Here is a 20371-nt window from a genome sequence, read left to right as displayed (position 1 = left end):
ATTTAGCTTTTTCTAAGTGGTCACGTTCCGATTGTGCCCTAAGTTGAATCAATTTTTCTTGTAAACACTCTATTTCTGATCTATCTACATTTTTAACAGCTGGATCAGGTTGTACTGGATTCATCTTGAAGGGTTGACTTGAAATCTTAAACTATGAATGGTTTCTCTGAAAAATCTTATTTCTATTAATCTACCAATTCTATTTCCATCTAAGATCTGATTATAATAAAGTAATCAACATTCACATTCTCAATTAAATATATTTTTCAATTCAAATGTTCAATTATTTTCTCGTTTCTAGCCGTGAACTTTGTCCCATGACTCAGATCTGGTTCGATAGACATTTTCGCAGTCTATCCCACCGCACGCCACCAGTTTTGTAACCGCCCTTGATGAGAGTTGAAGATATCTTATTATTACTTCAAGAGAGTCATGGGAACCGGATAGACAACAACATTGTATTACCTAAAGCGGTCGTCACACCAACGTCTGCTAGCGGTAGCGAGCTCGCCCCCGCGGAGGTATTTTTCTGGAAGCAGTTCACACCAAAAAACGTCCGCCAGCGGTAGTTTGGTTTTGTTCTTGTTTTGATGAGGCTGGTTCTCTAGAAGTGGGGGAAGGCCGGCAACCAGAGCGCTACCGATGGCGAAGTTCTGGAGTTCGCTTTCCATGTTATTAGATTGGCCACGTCAGACCGAGCTCGCTACCGCTAGCGGTACTCCCACTAGGAGACGTTTCAAAAGTTCGCCTGGCTCGCGAAGTAAAACTACCGACGAGGTAATACCTCCGCGGTAGCGAGCTCGGTGTGACCTGCACAACTTAATAACATGGAAGGCGAGTTTTTTGACTTCGCTACCGCCGCGGCCGCGAGCTCGGTGTGACCTGCCCTTAAAGAATTTCTCATTTATTATGCCAATTACTTGAAATTTAAAGAACGAAATATGCAGTACATTTTATTAAAATATTATTCCTACAAAAACTACCTTATTCTGCTAACTAGAAATTTTACTACAACAAGAATTTTACTAATTAGGGTCTCGGCTGGGTGAAGATGTTTTATAAGGAGCTAGAAATTTTGGCACTTACCCACAGCTATCACTCCCACCGTAATCCCAAACCACAGGACACTCACTTTCAGGACATTCTCTTTCCAATCACATATAAAACGAGAATTTCTGTCCATAAATAAGGGCGTACTTTTTCAAAAGAGTACATTGATCTTAATTCATCTTTGTACAAAATTAATATTTTGCACATAAATGATATTCCTTCTATTATTAATTAAGAATTCCTCCTGCTTAATGTATGCAGATGATCTTAAATTATTTAAGGAGATCAGAAACGTGGATAATAGACTTGCATCGCAGGGCGATATTGACAATTTTTCTCATTGGTGTGAAGTCAATGAACTAAAGATAAATGTTCCAAAATGCAAATTCCTAAGCTTCAATCGCCAAATAAATCCTCAGATAAAGTCATATTACATAAATGATAGACGATTGGAACAGTTGATGCACTTCAAAGACCTTGGAGTTAAGTTTGCTTCAAACCTATCTTTCAACTTGCACATTGATTCTATGGCTTCTAGAGATAATCAACAAACGGGTTTCATCCTGAGAACCTGTTCGCCGTTTAGTGATGTGACCCCCCCCCCCTGATTTTGATTTATAAGTCACTGGTAAGAAGTCTTCTTGAATATGCATCCGAGATATGGAATCCATACCATGTGGATAGAATAAGTACTCTTGAACGGTTGCAGAATAAATTTGTACGATTCATGTACTTCCAAAAATTCAAAATTCCCAACAGAGTCATTGAGGAGTTTATTCCATATGACATCCTTAAAAGTAAGGCGTGACGTTAGAACGCTTATGTTCCTCTTCTTTTTTGGTTCCTCGATCAAGAACACTTAAAAATTACAACTACCCTCTTAATAGAATGCAAACAAGTTATAACAGTTTGTCTGGGCACCTGGATGTCTTCTGGTTTTCTCGCGCTAAATTCCGGAAAGCGTTATATCATAATTTTGTGTAAACATTGAGCTGATCAACCAAATTTCTGGTGTATTAGTATGGATGTGCATATGGTTTGGGACGTCGTTCAGATATGAATGTTATTTATTCTATTGATAGTACAAGGTGCGGCAGTCAATCGGGCGATTTTAAAAGCGTTATCAAGAGTGAATGATTAGATTTATTGACATGAAACATACAAAAACACAGAGTAAAGATAGTAGCATTTAGTTTACAAACTCAAAAAACTAAAAAAAAAATAGAAAAGAAAAGTCTTATTTTCGAAAAATAACATTTGTCAGATGTCCACCATTCCTATGTATGCACTCAGTAAGTCTTCTCAGTAAGAATTTTTGTGAATTATTTGTTAATATATTCTTCAATTTTTATTTTATAAAATATGTTTTGAAATTTTTGAATTCAAATTTTTAATTTTTTCTTTTTCCATTTGAAATCTTTGTATTTCTTGAGTTAGGTACTATTTTTGTTCTCTGTATTATTTCTTCTTGCATAAGTATTATTTCTTTCATTTGTATTATTTTTTATCATTTTTTTCATTTGTATTTGTAAGATTCTTATTGTAAAGGAGACATATTTGCGGAAACCCGTTGTCTCTCAATCAGAATTATACAACTGTTAATCCATTATTATCATTGTTCTTTCAACTATTAACTTAACTACATAGAGTTATAATCAACTCAACCGAATGAATGTTTTCTATGAAACTTGCTTTTGTAATTTAGAATAACTGCTTCTCCTATCTGGAGTCCTGGAAATTGATAAACAATTTATAATTTAATGAATGTTCAATCTTAAAAAAATTGCTAAGGAACCTTTCAATAGAACAGCGAATAATAACGAAATAAATGTACTAGGGATTGTTTTAGTTGTTCCTGGTAATGGATTATAACGCTATATTATATCAATACAAAAATATTTGAATTCGTTTACTATTTAACAATGCGTGGTATAGTCTTATCAATTCACTAACTGCTCTAACTATATGTTTTTCTTTCTGCAACTTATTCTACGGTATATCAACAGAACTATCGAATATTTTTATCTCATTCTCATTTACAGTATTGCTAGGTCTTCCGATAACATTTCTCGTTCTTGCTTCTAATCTTATTGCAGATTGCAGTCACTCTGTTTTCTTTTACACTGGGTGTTTTCATTATTATGGATTCTTTCTGAGTAGTTGTGGTGGTACTAAGGTGGTTATCCATACTGAAGACCAAATTAGTATTTTATTTAGTTTAATTATTTTATCTAGTATTTTATTCATTAAAGGTTCTGCTATTTAAATTTTATTTTTCCTTTAATTATTATAATTCTTGAAATATAAAGGAGGGAGAATAGTGGTGATGACCCAAGTTATTTGCTGATTAAGTATGAGAATCTGATTTAGGTAATATGAACATTAACCTTAACGTAAGAGAGTAATTTTGTTTTATAATTCTTCTTTAATTTTTTACAATATTGAAAACAGTTTGTTACCGGTGGGCTGAGATGATCGACTTATATTCTATTTTGTTCATCTTTTTTTCACTTCTTGTCATTTATTTGTATTTATATTATTTCATTTTTTCTCTTTTTCATATATGTCATTAATTTCTTCTTTGTCTGTGTACTATCAAAAAGTTAGAGGATTACGTACAAAAACCTCGAATCTGTATGAATCTCTTCTAAGTGCAAATTACGATTTGATAGTATTGACTGAGACCTGGTTGCACGACGGCATAATCAGTTGTGAAATTTTTGATGACCGCTACTCTGTCTATCGGAGTGATAGAGGAGGGGGTGTAGTACTTATCGCAGTGAGAAGATCATTGCAATCGGAGCTCTGTAGTGAGCTATCTGTAAATGATTATTATTGTTATGATTCCGTAGGGGTTAAACTTAAATCAAACTCAACCGATTATCATATAAATGCTGTTTATATGCCACCTTCCACTCCTTCAAATGTTTTTCTTGGTTACTGTGAATACATTGAATCCTTGAATAGCTTACTCAATGGAAATTTAATGATTTCAATTTACCCGAAATTAGCTCTGATACTTATGATCTCTCTTCTGGCTCTTGCAAAGCAAAATTTCTTTGTCGTTTAATGTCATTCTATGATCTAATTTGTTATAATTCAGTGCAAAATGAGCTCGGTAGAACAGTGGATATTGTTTTGAGCAACTTGCCAGTTGATGTAGTGAGATGCGATGATCCACTCCTCCCTCAAGACTGTGATCACCCTGCATTATGTGTGGAAGCCTCATATGCGGTGAGAGCCCGGTCAGAGCTCCACTCAAATCGTTCACCCAAATATTCGTATGACTATTCCAAGGGGGACTATCTCGGCCTCTATTGCGGTCTCCGCGATTGCAGTTGGGACTCTGTTTTTTGTTGCAGTGATGTTGACTATGCTGTAGATAATTTTTATGAAGTACTTCACAAAAATTTTGATGAATTTATTCCAAGGAGGAGGTTGAATATATCAAATAATAAGTATCCTCCTTGGTTTAAATCTGATATTATATCAGATTTGAAAATAAAAATAAGTGCTCAAGAAAGAGAAAAACTTCGCCTTATCATGATAATAAATTTAAAACTTTACGCGCATCCCTGAGAAATAGAATTACACTATCTTATGAGGAGTATTAGATTAGAGTTCAAAATGGAATACGACATAATGTAAAAGATTTCTGGAAATACGTTAATTAAAAAAGAAAAACTTCTTTGTGGAGTCAACCATGACACTGGACGGAGAGTCTTACTCTGGGGCTGATATAGTTAATGGTTTTTCTAAATACTTTCAATCTGTGTATGCGGCTGATACACCTGATGTGCCAATGGGGATTCCGGAGGTGTCTGGGTGCTCATTGTTGGATGGGGGAGTTGGGATGGTTTCTTCCAATGATATTCTGTCTGCTATCAATGGGCTGAGGTCGGGCTGCTCCGAGGGTCCTGATGCGATTCCAACCTTTATTGTCAAGGGCTGTGCTGCAGTCATTTTAGAGCCATTAAAATTCATTTTCAACTTGGCTATAAGGTCGGGTAGATTTCCTTCAAAATGGAAGATTGCAAGAGTTACTCCTGTTTTCAAGTCTGGGAATAGGAATTATATTAAAAATCACAGACCAATATCCATTTTGAATTGTTTTTCGAAAGTTTTTGAGAAGCTTCTGTATTCGATTATTTATAAGCAGGATTATTCCACCTGAGCAACACGGATTTCTGCCTGGTCGCTCAACTGTGTCCAATGTTATAGTTTTTAGTAGTGAGGTTTCACAAATTTTGAATCATGGAGGTCGTACAGATGTTATCTTTACAGATCTATCGAAAGCGTTTGACACCATAAATCACAGACTTCTGATACGGAAACTCAAAGTGTTAGGATTTTGTGTAACAATGGTTAATCTTCTACAGAGTTATCTGGAGGCAAGAATACAGTATGTCAAGATTCACAATTTCAAATCAGAATGCTTTGAGTGTACATCAGGGGTTCCTCAGGGCTCTAACCTTGGTCCACTTCTATTTCTTTTGTTCATTAATGATCTACCATCCACCATCAGTGAATCTTCATGCCTTCTGTATGCAGATGATGTAAAATTATATGAAGAAATCAATTATTAAAGAGATTGCTATGATTTGCAGAGGGATATTGATAGTCTGTCCAGATGGTGTGATGAAAATGGACTAAAAATGAATGTGAATAAATGTAAATTCATGAGTTTCACTCGGCAGTCCTCCACTCATGCAGGTGTATACTTTAAAAATGACATTCCATTGGAAAAGGTGGAGTCGTTCAAGGACCTTGGAGTAGTATTCAGCCCAGACCTTTCTTTCAATTCACATATTGATTACATTGCTAACAGAGCCAATCAACAGATGGGTTTCATTTTGAGGACATGCTCGCCCTTCACTGATGTGGTACCTCTGCTACTCTTATACAAATCAATTGTGAGGAGTCTATTAGAGTATGCATGCGAAGTATGGAATACTTATCATAATGAACAGATTCACCTTCTAGAACGCTTGCAGAACAAATTTTTGAGATGTATGTATTATAAAAAGCACAGGGTTTTCTGTCCCTTTGATTACCCAACCAACTCCCTCAGAAGTATGTTCAATATTAAATCACTGAAAGTAAGACGTGATGTTAAATTACTTGTTTTTCTGTACAATCTGTTAAATAATAGAATTGATTCTTCCTACCTGCTTTCTAAAATTAACATATATATAAATACCATTGCTCGACGTTCTGGATTTTCATTTCATATTTCTCGCTCCAGAACGGTAAGCCATTATAACTTTCCTTTAAGTAGAGCTCAAAGACTTTTCAATACTTATTCGGAGCACTTGGACATCTTCTGGTTCTCCCCTTTCAAATTCCGAAGGATTTCATATGATTTAGTCTTGTAGTATGTGGTCTATTCTTTTATTCAATTATCCTCATAAAGGCTAGTGGTAGTACATTACACAGACACTTTTTTCCTCTGTCTATATACTAGTAATGATCATAGTTTACTAAGGTATGTGTGCATTTTTTCTTATTGAATTCATTTTTTATTATTCTATATACGACTGTATATTTATGTAGAGATCTATAATGGAAATGTTGGTTTTCAGATAATGTATGTGTGCGACGGTCACTGTGATGAGGATCCGGAAAAGCAATTTAGTCAATCGAAAATGCACAAAATAATTCAGCAATACATCAATTCTATATTCATACATGTCTCTCTCCCTGATACCGATCCAGGTCAGTTTACCTAATCGTGCTAGTTATTAATTTACATAGAAAACCATTGAAAAATATCTGTTGATTGTAACTCACGGAACTGTGTTATATGAATTACTATGAACCATTTGCAAAAATATTTTTAAAAACAAGGAAAATGTTAAAATTACGCGTTTTAAGTTGGTTTCAGTTGTTATAGTAGATAAGTAGTATAGTTGTTATATTGACAGTAAATTATACATCTATAGTCAAATTAATAAAAACAATATAAAAGACCATTCAACTTTAAAATAACCAATGGTCGAAAAATATTTTAAAGTTTTTGATAAAGGGTACTACAAGTTTTTATATTGTTTTTATTAATTTGAACAAAAGTAGCCTATACAAGTGAAGTGATTTTATCTATAGTCAACTCTTATCATGAACAATTTCAAGATACTTGTGTTCTACCTACCATATATCATTCATATGTATTGTAAATGAATATCAAATTCAAAAGTTGAAATAAAATGTTTCTTGAAATAAAATGAATCTTGATTCTTGGCATTTTCATAGTTGTAAATTCATTCTCAGTTGATAAATAATAAAACGAATTGAGTGTTTAATAGTGTTTTTATTTTTGCTGTGGACAGAAACATTGGAACGATTAGCGATACCGCCATTGAATTCAGTGGGGCACGATTCTAGATCATCTTCTACTGAAAAACTCAACGAAATATCCGAAAATGATAAAGGTAAGTGGAATAATATGCATTATAAAAATATTGTATCGTTTTATTTGGTACTTATTGATATAACTGATTATGACTTATTTCCTATTCAGAATACTATGAATTTTGTACTAATAATATTTTTTGTATTACTTAATATATTATACATTTATAATATAAATTTACCTACTACTAGCAGGTAAGCCGTGCTTTGAATTGGGGAAAAATTTGTGTTGTAAAATACAATCTCCTATGTTTATGAAACATACAAATATAGAATAATTATTATTTCTATTTTGTCAAAATTACGTGGATAATCTTCATCAGAGTTGAAAATTCTTAGCAAAAAAAAAGACTTCGATTGGTCTCGAACCCGCAACCTTTCATTTATGAATTGCGCATGCTACCAATTAGGCCACGGAATCACTTTGAGAACGATCTGTTCAATTGTGCTTTTATTGGTGCACAAACTTTGAATCACAAATTAAATATTTTTTTAATTTTTAAATTAAAATAGATTTATTAACAAGAATGAAAATAGGTCTATAAACATCCTTGGTAAATTGAGAATCTTTATGCAAAATTTCAAGTTAATCAGTTCAGTAGTTCAGACGTGATGATGCGTCAAACATGTATTTCCTATCCCATACATGTGTAAGCTAATTTCTTTCTTTAAACTATTATAAATAAAATTGCTTTTACAATTTATAACACCAATATTATATCACCTATTTACAGTTTTCGGCCTGTTTTTGACGTAACAAGATTGTTGTATTGTTTTCAGTAGTAAATAACGTGTCAGAGAGTGGTAGCAGTCCGAGAGGCGGTCTGTCGCTGCCGCTGGCGAGTGCCGCCTCCAACTACACATCGGGGACGGGGATGGGGGCGGCTGTCGACATGGAAGAGGCGGCAGCTGGGGGCGGCGACCAGAGCACCAGCGAGGACAGCAGTCTCACCGACAGTGATAGGTCAGCCAACCAAATCTATAATTATTGTGTTTGTAAAGTTTCAACAATTGCTATACCGGGTGTTTCAATAAGAATGACCCAATTTCAAACAGTTATATTTATTTAAGAAAATGGTGCTCACAAACCAATTTTACATCAAATTACTAATAGAAGTATCAAGTTTATGATTATATATTATAAGTGTTCTATGTGCCCTCCTTTTGATGGTACAAGGATGTACGCCATTCCCTCAACACCAACTTGCCTCAATCTTTGATAGGGCGCACAGGTTCGCAAGACTTGGCTATGCATTCCTGGCCTCCATGGTCACCTGACATAATATACCATATGATTTTTTCCTGTGGAAGACGTTAAAGATCGTGTTTATGTTCCTCCCTTAGCACTTGATATTGAGGAGCTAAGAACCAGGATAACTGATGCAGTAGCTACAGTCCAAGAAGACATCTTGCGAACAGTCTGGAGTGAATTTGGCTACCGTCTAGAAGTCGTCCGAGCCTCAAAAGGAGGCTTCTGTGAGAAATTTTATGTAAATTTGGTTTGTGAGTACCATTTTTTAAAATAAATATAACTGTTTAAAAGTAGGTCATTCTTTCTGAAACACCCGGTATATTTTGATAGATGAGAGTAATTAATTAGATAAGAGTAATTAATTTTACGAGTAGAAAAGTGAGTAGTAATAGAGTAAGTTGGGGTTCAATGATTTTATATGTTTTTTTTTGAGCTTGTTCATGATAGTATAAAAAGTAAAATAGTGTAGGGAGTATCAAATAAAGTATTTTATCTACGACTATGTTATAATGTGCACATTACAGCATCACAATCAATCCCATAACAGCTGTCAATGCTTAAGATTTTGGTAAAAACTTGAATATGGCTTGAAAACCGAAAGTAGTTGGTGAGTTTTATATAAGTGTTTATTTAAAAAAGTTTTGGAAAAAGGGTACTATGAAATTATTCCTTTATTAATCATAGTGCGTCTATAAAGTCGCGCACTTCTAAATAAACAAGTCTTTAAATAGTGGGGTTTTATTAGTTCTAGTGGCTACCGCAAGATACTTTACTCTGGTACTATAATTCAAATACAAATTTATTTGTTCCTTGTACAATAGCATACATATAGTCACATAATAATATACACTATAATGAACTTATCAATAGCTTTCGGTCCCGGCTGCCTAAAAAGCAGTCGTTAGGTCATGTCAGAGGCCCTGAAATTGATCAGTTGCGACCTGAAAACTCTGACACCAGACTTGAGCCAGCCAGGTCACTCGATATTATTATTATTATTAATAGTACGAAAGAACTTGAAGCTCACAAGACTATTGTCTGATCGTGAGCTTGTAGAAAAGAAAAAATAATAATCACAAAAGAGTAGTAATAATAGTAAGATTAAGATAAAGATAAAACTAAGCAAAGGTAGAACTAAATTATGAAACAACGTATAAAAATAGAACAAAGTATCTCAAAATAGTGAGTTGGAAAAAGAAGAAAAAATAAACAGTGAAGTAGTACAAGCACAATGTCTACTACAAACATATATTTTTTTATTAGATTATAACAACAATGTGAAAAAAATATTAGTGGGGAATATTAGATTAATAGTAAATTGATATTAGAAAAAAAGCTATCATCTCATATTGCCGAAAACGTCTATTGACAATTTGATCCAATTGAAGATTGTTTTTTTTTTTAGTTTCTGAACAGGAAGGTTTGAGAAAAAAGTTTTTGGGAACCATATTAGAGAGTTTTTCACATCTGTAGGGAAACTGCATCCTACAAACCATCAAATTAGTGCGTTAAATTAGCTGTTCTAAATTTTCGTCATGTATTGTAAGGTGATGAAATCATTCTTATTTTTGTTCAAATAGAATACCATGTTTTTTTAAGTAGAGCTGTGCTGTTTGATTGATAGAATATTTGATTCCTGGAAAAGCGTTGTTGTCGGGTATAGCGTGTTTGTTCAGCGCAACCTTTATGATATGCTTTTGAATGCTAAACATTTCATTGATATGACTGTCAGCTGCACCACCCCATCCTCCTAACCCATATTGAAGCACAGCCTGAGCATAAGCAAAATAGGTCATTCTAACAAGCTGTGGTAATTTCAGAAGGCTCAATTTGAAAAATGTATTTGTTAAATATTCTGTTTTGAAACAAATCAATTGTATCTGAGCGTTCCATCTCAAATGCCGATCACCTACTTCTCCCAGATATTTGACAGACTTGGATTCATCTAAGGAAGGGCAGTTTCAACACGGAACATATAGTCCCATCACATCACAGTCATTCTTGTGGATTTTTATAGATAGCCTATTTATTGGTTGAGTTGCAGCGATTGATGTAAACGCCATGAAACAAGATTTCTCATGGTTTAAAGACAAGTTTTGATAGTCAAGCCAAGATTTTACCTCCAAAATACCTTTCTCGGCAAACACCCTGGCTTCCTCCCAATTCTCACCAGAAAAAATCAATGTAGTATCGTCCTAAAAGAGATTGTTTCATCATTTACTAAGTTGAGGCTTAGAAGATCATTGATATATATGATGAATAAGACCGGCGAGAGAACGGTTCCTTGAGGTAGACCATAATCGTTAAGAGGCTCAATACTAGTTTTATTTTCATTCGATAACTATTGTGATCGACCTTCAAGATAACTTGAAGATAGTTTCAAAGGGAGACCTCGAATCCCAATGTTATTGAGTATCTCTAATAGTTTAGTGTGTGGAATTGTATCGAACGCTTTTTTCAGGTCGATGAATATGGCAATAGATTTTTTATTTTTACTAAAATTCTCTGACAATATATTTATCAATAAAGAGATTGCATCCTCTGTGTTTTTTTCTTTCTTGGGAGCCAAATTGATTTGCATAAATAACTTTTTTCATATCCAAGTACCTTGATATAGATGTATATTTTCATATAAACAGATGTAAGGTCCTTTATTGTGTGTACAGGTTACAACAGGTCTGTAGTCTGCATTATTATTAAGATAATAAGATTAAAAAACATGTCGTTTTTTCAAGAGAAACGATTCACTGAACTGTTTACAGCAGTCTTCATATGAATTTGTTATTGATCAATTTCATATAACATATCCTGATGTGAGTATGCCTAATAAGTCGTCCTTAACGAGATTAATTCGACGTATCCGTTGAACCGGCTAAGTTACACGAAATTCATCAACAACATGAGTATAATTTGTGGATTTAAGTGAAATTTTAAATATTTTTTGTGATTGTGAAGGAAGAATTTTGTTTGGATTTGTATTTTGAAATTAATCTGATAAATTCAAGATTGTAGTAGATACATTTTTTTGGACTCAAAATAGTGTGTGAATTGAGTTATCATTTTCACATAACCTCTAGACTTTGTATTCCAAATTAAGGTTTAGAGCAGTTTTGGGCGAATGCCTGTTGTTTTTACCTGGATTGTATTTCTCTATGAATAAATAAAGCAAATTCATATGAATACCGGTAAAATACTGTCCAAGAAGATACATTCGGTGCTCTTCGGAGAACGACATGTTTAGGCTACCTAATCGTAATCTAAACTATAATGCAGATCTTTTGTAACCTGTGCACACAAAAAAGGACCATTGTTTCATATTAGCAGCGGGCAGCGGTCTATTTTGCGGTAGAAACTAGATCTAATTAAAAACCTCACTATTTACAGATTTGTTCACGTGACTTGATCCCGTCTGTATAAAGTCTGCATAAAGAGTGGACTTCATGCAATGACTTCACCATTAAGACACGGTTTCCGATGCTAGCGGTTGGCGCTTCACTAAATAGATAGATATACATTATTTATGGAATGGCGTCAGACAAATACAAATACAAATACAAATTGTTTTTATTCTGATTCAAAAATCAAATACATACAAAATTTCAAATACATCAAACATCAAAAATGGAAATAAAATACAAAGTGCACTGAAGAAATTGTATAAAATATAATTTATGTAATAAGGCTTTCTACGTGTATGATGTATTATGAAAAAAACAAAGCTTTTTTGAAACAGAATATTTCTAGCTTGCTGTAAGCATAAAATGCTTAACGCGTGCAAGCAGGAGTGCTTATACTATAATTGAATAAAATCAGAAAGAAGAAAAAAAAATTTTTTTGGGCAAGAAAAAAATGAAAACACACACTCACACATTCACTCACCTCTCATACATTTCCAGTTTGGGCTTAATTACTTTTTGATATGATTTTCAACAACTATAATAATTATTATGTCGAAAACTAAGAAAGAATAAAAAACATGTGTTCTAAACAATCAGGCAAGATATTTCTAAGCCATTTAAGAATGTAATATTTGAACATTTTCCTATTATCAATCTCTTTGCCTCAAAAGGTAAATTATTGAAAAATTTCGGACCTAGAAATACAAACGATTTCTGGAAACAAGTGGTATATGACCTGGGAAGCCTTAGCAGATCAGAAGTGACTCTCCTAGTTTGATAATTTGTTCTCTCCCTGAAAAGTGCCTGACCACTGTTTCCAGACATTACAAAGAATAGGTATAAAACTTTGAAAACATATATGTATCTTAGAGGCAAGCATTTTATATCTTGAAAAAGGGGAAAGGCATGTTCATATCTTCCTGATTTTTTAACAGCTCTGACAATAGATTTTTGTAAGGTTATAAGTGGTCTCAAGTGGGTAATGTAAGTAGAGCCCCAACAACTTATTCCATAATTCAGTTTAGAGTCAACAAGAGCAAAGTATAACTGTCTAAGAATGGTGGTTGGAAGAATCTTATTTAGAAAATAGAATTTTCTCAGGATATGTAAAAGATAATTTTTAACATAACGTATGTGTAGAGACCAGGTAAGCTTCTCATCTACTGTAACACCTAAATATTTGATGGAGTCAATTTGCGTGACAACTTGACAGTTACAATTATTCCGCAAACAATCAACGTGGAACTTCAAACCAGATGGTAAATTCCAGCTTGACGACAGTGTGAACAGAATATACTTGGTCTTTGACAGGTTAAGAGACAGATTATTGTGTTTGAACCACAACAACAACCTATCAACATCAGTCTGCATCACACTCTCCAAGTCCAAACCATCCAACCCACAATATGCAAAAGCAGTGTCATCTGCGAATGACACTGGCACACCATTGTAGTTACATGAGAAAAGGTCATTTATGAATACAAGAAATAGGATTGGCCCAAGGACCGATCCTTGTGGTACACCACAATCTACTACCTGGACCTCACTCTTCACACCTCCTATGACAACATATTGCACCCTTTCTTTCAAATAGGATGAAAACCACATATGTGCAACACCTCTGATACCAGCATTATATAGTTTGTCCAGCAGAATTGTGTGGCTTACTGTGTCGAATGCCTTTTTTATATCCAGGAATAATCCTGCAACACAGTTCGCTGGTCTGGAGTTAATGCCAGAATATATAGCTGTCATGAAAGTATGAAGAGCCATCTCCGTATTCATCAACTCACGAAAACCAAATTGGTTTTTATAAAAAAAGTTACATGAGTTGAGAAAATCAAGAATCCTTTTTCTCATTACCTTTTCTAACAGCTTAGAAAAAATTGAAAGTAAGGATATAGGTCGATAGTTAGTTAATTCTGATCTAGAGCCAGATTTGAATATGGGTACTACCTTGGCCAATTTCATCCTGGAAGGAAATATACCTGTAGAAAGACTGCAATTGAATATATCTACCAGAATTGGGACTACAGACATAGCAACTGACTTCAATAGTCCAGAAGATATGTCATCGTCCCCTGGAGCTTTACCGGATTTTAATTCCTTTATGTACATCAACATTTCATTGAAAGTGACAGGCTCAATGAATATAGATCTTTGACAAGTGGTTTTTGTAAAATTTTCATTATAACTCTCTACATCACTGACAACTAAATTACCTGATGAGGCTGCAATATCTTTAGAAATATTTACAAAAAAATTATTAAAAAGGTTTGACAGAGTTTGATGGTCACTGACAATCTCACTCCCGTGCTCAATTTTTAGTTCATCGAGACTTCCTTTTTTTGGTCTCACACACAGCTTATTCAGAACTACCCATTTTTGACGTGGAGCTAATAAATTTATTGTGGCGTAGTACTTTTCTTTTTCGATTTTGATCCAGGTCTTTATTTTTTTAGAAAAAGTTTTAAATTCATTTTTTCCATTTTTATTTTCGGGATTCCTTTTTACTTTTTTGAATAGCTTATCACGGGAGTGAATTGCTGTGCATAAACCATTTGTCATCCATGGTTTAAGCTTTTTTACTTTTACTGATTCAGTTGATGTAATTTCAATTTTATTTTTGGAACATTCAATATAATTTGCAAATGTCTCAAGAAAATTGTTGAACTTATAATCAACATTATTATTAAATAATACGTCACTCCAATCATGAGACATCAGCATGTTATTAAGACTATGAAAATCTATTTTAAATTTATTACTATTTGAATTATCGTTATATCTTACGGTATTTGATCGGAGAGTCAGGGACACAGCTCTATGATCACCTATTAAGGTTTCAATTACTGCGCCCCTAACAAAATTTGTGAAGGTCCGCGATCTAATAAAGACATGGTCAATTAGAGTTGCCGTTGTTTCAGTTACTCTGGTAGGTATGTTGATTACTGGTTCAAAGCCATAACAACTGAGAATTTCTAAGTAGCTGTCAACTTTATTATCATCATTGATAAGAATATTGATATTGACGTCTCCTATCAAGACAGTATCGCAGGTTGTTGAACGAGCTACAACTGAGTCAAGACTTGAAAGAAATCTATCACAGTCAAAGCCATGCCATCGATAAAGACAAATCAGATTGAAATTGTAATTTGATAAGGCGCACTGTAGATACAGTACATCCGCACCGCTCAATTCACAGTCGGTCAAATTACAACTGAAATCAACTAGTTTGCTGGAATAATAAACTACAATACCAGTGGCTCTAGTAAAAGTAGAAATATGTGAATAAAATTCATATCCTTCAATAAAATAATGCGATACCTGATCATCTGTATCCAACCACACTTCAGATAACACAACTATTGCAGGCCTTACATTCCAACAGCTCAAATAAGTTACAAATTTATCAAGTCGAGGTGCAATTTGACAAGTCGAGGTGCTTGCAAAATGCAACACACTAATGACGTTTCTTAGCAAATTCTAGTCAAAATTCAAAATTTAGTAGATGAGTCTCTGACTTCATTGCACGCACAAGTTAAAAATAGTCCTTCAGACTATGAAAGCTCTTAATACTTTCAGTCTATGCTTGAACTCATTCATGTTCAATCTCTTTCCACTGAAGTGGTAGTACCTGGTATATATTTTTACCTGTTTTTTTCTCTCTTGCAGACTATGCTGCAAAGTGAATCGGTATGGCTGGCCCAAGTTAGCTTAGAATCAAGATGTATTCCTAGTAGTTTAACTGACTTCTGTGGACAATTCATATTTCAGCTAAAAGTAATAAATTCAGGTTTGTTATCATTCACAATTAACTTATTAGCAGAAAACCAGAAGTCAGCTCTTTTCCTCATATAATTTGAAATGATTGAATTGATGAGTGAGGACTTATTGGAGCACAGAAGAGTTGTGTCATCCGCATACAAAACAGATTTATTTGGAACAGATTGCGGAAGGCCATTTATATAAACAATGAATAAGAAGGGACCAAGGACAGAACCCTGGGGGACCCCTTGTAAAACTTGCTTACAACTAGATTTCTGCTTAACAGTTTTTACATATTGAAACCTGTTTGAAAGGTGAGATTCCAATAGAGCGAGTTCTTTTCCCCTTACTCCATAATAATATAATTTCTTGATCAGTTCCTTATGAGGAACAATGTCGAAAGCTTTGCTGAGGTCTAACAGCAAAGCATTAACGTCCTCCTTATTCTCAAAGCCCTTGATAATATATGAAAGATACAACACTTTCCACAGCTTTAACAGTATTTAAACTTCTTTTAAAGCCAAACTGGGATGATAGAAATATTAGGAGTTATCGAAAAATTTTTGATGATTTTATCATTCTTTTGGAATGCCTTAAACACAAATTTGATATAGTTTTACTGACAGAAACCTGGTTGAGTCTTTGATGAGAATATAACACATTTAGAGGAATACTGTAGTTTCCGTACATCAGTTAAATTCAATCAGAATGATGGAGTATTGATTTATGTAAGATCTGAACTTGATGCGTCAAGTAAAGAGATTAATATTGGAGGAGTAAATTGTTTAGATTTGGATTGCTATAGAGATGGGCAGAAGTTTGGAGTTTTATGTGTTTATCGCTGTCAGGGCCTGCACTTGTCAAATTTTATCGATGGACTTGAAGATAGGTATGATGATAGGAGAAATAGTTTCAACGACACCATCGAGATTATAACCGGTGATATCAATTGTAATATTCTCTCAAATCAAATAAACAATATCAGTAATAGATACCTAGATGCACTTTATGAGGCCGGTTTTGTTTCTTGTGTTAACGTTCCTACAAGGCGGACGGCCTTCACTTCGACCTGCATTGACCATATTTTTGTCAAGCACGTTGATACGGAGGCCCTCCGTCCAGCTGTTTTCCGTGCTGACATTACCGACCATTATGCGACATCAATACTAATTAAAAATAAGAACTACTCACCCAACATGAGACCTGCTCACCTCTCTATGCTTCCATTGACTACTTGAAATTATCAGAGACAAAACTGGAAAACTACTTGAAATTATCAGCGACAAAACTGAGATGATATAACCACAATAGAAAGCGTCAATCAATGTACTGAATCCTTTTTTAGAAAAATCAAAGAAGTACAAGATAGTTGTACTACTCACAAATCAAAAACCGTTCAATCTAAAAAAATAAAACCCTGGATCACCGATTCGCTTGTTAACTCCATTAAAAAAAGAAATAAATTAAGTAAGCTTGTTATCAGACAACCATTTAATTTGCAATTAAAATTATACTATAATAACTATAGGAAAACCTTGAACAGATCATTAAAAATACCAAAAATAGCTACTACAGGCAAAAATTACTATCCGCTACTAAACCCATATCATTTTGGAGAACTATTAATGAGATATCGGGTATTAATCCTCAAAATAACTCATTCCCAATAATTCACAAATTTCTAAATGGTAACTATGCTAACCGGAACCCCCAGACAGAGAGCTGTTCTACCATCTTTGACGTAACTAATAAATTCAATTTTTTTCTAAAGTTGGAGAAGCTCTTGCAAATGTTATAAAAAATTAAAACTAAAATAATAACCTACTTCATATGAACTACCCGCCAATCAACTCGGTTTTTGTCTTGCAACAAGTAAGTGAGTTGGATGTGGAAAATTGCATTACAGAGCTGCGTGGTGGTTCTTCACCCGGCTATGATGGTATACCAGCAAGTCTTTTGAAAAACAATATTAACTCTATTAGTTCCCCTCCGACACATTATTAAAAGAAGCAGAAGAAGTACTTCGGGTACTTTTCCAGACGTTCTCAAGCTAGCAAAAGTCATTCCACTCTATAAATCTGGTGCCAAAGACGATTTGAATAATTTCAGACCAATCAGCCTTCTCAGCTTCATTTCTAAGGTTATCGAAAAATGTTTCAAGAAGCAATTCACCAAATATCTGAAGAATAATAACATACTAATAGATAACCAATTTGGGTTTAGGGATGTCTGCAACTCTTCCAACTGTTTCTTCCAGCTCAGTGATTATTTGAGACAGGGCATAAATAATAACCAATATATCCTATTACTATTTATTGACCTGGCAAAGGCATTTGACTCTATTGATCATGATTTGCTGATAAATAAACTAACGGCCATAGGAATTACTGGTGTAGCATATGATTGGGTCAAAAGTTTTCTGTCGAACCGCCGCCAATTGGTATCCATTGGAGAAGTAGAAAGCAACGTACAAGACATTAGATATGGTGTGGTCCAAGGTAGCACCCTTGGTCCGATTCTATTCCTGGTTTACATCAATAATATCATTCAGGAAAATATGTCTGGGAAAATGATGCTTTTTGCTGACGACACCGCTATCTATTTTGAGGGGGACAGCTGGGAGCATGTCTACAGAATTGCTTCAAGTGAGCTGAGGCAATTGAAAAGTTGGTTCAATACAAATATACTCAGTATGAACACTAAAAAGACCAAATGTTTGCCTATTTTTCTACGTGACAGCCGTGCTCCTCCTACCAACATTAAACTGAGGGTTCATACATGCGGTGCTGATTGGTGTGACGATTGCAGCTGTTATGTGATAGAAACCGTGTATGATTACAAATACCTAGGTATATGCATAGATAGTCGACTGACATGGAGCACTCATGCACTACCTCCGTAAACATCTGTTTACGGAGGTAGTGACTCATGTTAGATATCTCAATAGTAGGTTGAGGAAGATGATTTATGTGTTCAGCCAGCTGAGGGGAATCTTAAGTATAAATCACCTGAGAACCGTTTATTTTGCATATGTCCAGTCTGTCTTGTCCTATGGTATTGTTTTATGGGGAGGTGCGCCTAAAACCTTACTATATGAATTATCAGTCACCCAGAAAACAATAATTATTAAAGCTGGCCTTGGCCTTTGCAGAAGATTTCCATCTGATCAGTTGTTCCTGACTTTTGATGTTTTCAGAATTAGGCAACTCTTCATCAAGGCAGTTCTTTTGTACATGTTTAAGAATAAAATATACTTCAATTCAGAGTCTAATCACCCTCATTTTACTAGGCATGCGCGATTTCATCACTCGGGTCTCCCGCGTAACTTACGCTCAGTTTGCGACAGGAATATATCATTTCTGTGTCACACCATGAATAATATTCCTCATGAAATTAGTCAGCCGGGCATATATAAAATATCCAAATACAAAAAAATCGTTTCAAACTGGCTGAAGACTATGGATGTAGATCAATGTGAGCGGCTGCTACAATCTGCCTACCAACACTAAATTGGCCTACCTAATTTCCTCTTTCTTTCCCCCTTTCTCTCTTTGTCAACAGACTGTCAAGTGTAGACCCTTTTCTCATGGATATATCCTATGCCATTGTGATTGCTCCGTATTCAACGTGTCTGGGTGTGTGTGTCTTTATTATTGAATAACATAAAATACTATCAGTAGAATAATAAATATTATACAGTTCTGAACTCATTGACCCTCGAACAGGCCCATTAGGCCTATGCGGGCAATTATTATTTCATTATTAGGGTTCAGATTTGCTAAGCAGTGCAATTTTCTCAGATCTAAGGATAAACTATAATAGTCTAAAGCTCTCTATTTATAACACTATTAATAGATATCAACCTTTATTATTTCTTATAAGATTTATCACTATTATAATTTAATATAATTATTGTATTACTCCTTAGGTCATGATGTCTTAAGTTTTATTTTACACAATAATTGTTACGCTGTGCTGCTTGCATTTTGTGCCCTTTTTAAATATTATAATCATGTATAATTTGGCGAAATAAACTCAATTCAATTCAAACTCAATTCAGAAACAATTGATTTCGCTCAAAATATGCTTCTACATTATTCTTGATTACACTTTCTAATATCTTTGATATCACTGGTACCAGCGCTGTATAGCCCAGTCAATAAAGGTTTTTTCGATCCGAAAATAGAATAAAAGCTGAATCTCTCACCATCGATAGAATCCTCCCAGAGGGTCATTCTACCAAAAGTAACAAGAAATCCCCTTGGTGCTTTCCCCCCTAGCCCCCCTCAAAGTTGAAAAATGCAGGTAATCACGGGAAATCAATTATCTTAATATCCATTGATCGGAAACAGTTCTATTATAATGTCATTCGATTCCTTACATTATGGACTACAATATTAGTTATATTCATTTTTTCAATAAAATGAACAGTTTTCTTGATAAAATAATATATATGTAAAAATTTAGGGGGTTTGCAATTTGATTTTTTTGTTTT

The 20371-nt window shown here is 34.3% G+C and overlaps 2 protein-coding genes across 11 annotated transcripts in view; one reads left to right on the top strand and one right to left on the bottom strand.

Moving 5' to 3' along the window:
• The window catches only part of LOC111056210 (cytoskeleton-associated protein 2-like), a 479893-nt gene that overhangs the window by 195175 nt on the left and 264347 nt on the right, over positions 1-20371 (bottom strand). The window lies entirely within an intron of this gene.
• Positions 1-20371, top strand: part of LOC111057870 (ubiquitin carboxyl-terminal hydrolase 47) — a 210377-nt gene that overhangs the window by 135531 nt on the left and 54475 nt on the right. For 9 of the 10 annotated variants that reach the window (XM_039430517.1, XM_039430513.1, XM_039430515.1 and 6 more), the window contains 3 exons: positions 6633-6765; positions 7377-7478; positions 8239-8422. In XM_039430517.1, the coding sequence (XP_039286451.1) occupies positions 6633-6765; positions 7377-7478; positions 8239-8422 (419 nt within the window). The remainder of the gene's footprint in view (positions 1-6632; positions 6766-7376; positions 7479-8238; positions 8423-20371) is intronic. The other variant, XM_039430510.1, reaches the window with a different exon arrangement.

The sequence above is a fragment of the Nilaparvata lugens genome, chromosome 6 (genome assembly GCF_014356525.2).
Source record: "Nilaparvata lugens isolate BPH chromosome 6, ASM1435652v1, whole genome shotgun sequence".
NCBI lineage: Eukaryota > Metazoa > Arthropoda > Insecta > Hemiptera > Delphacidae > Nilaparvata > Nilaparvata lugens.
This window is presented reverse-complemented; position numbering and strand designations above follow the sequence as displayed.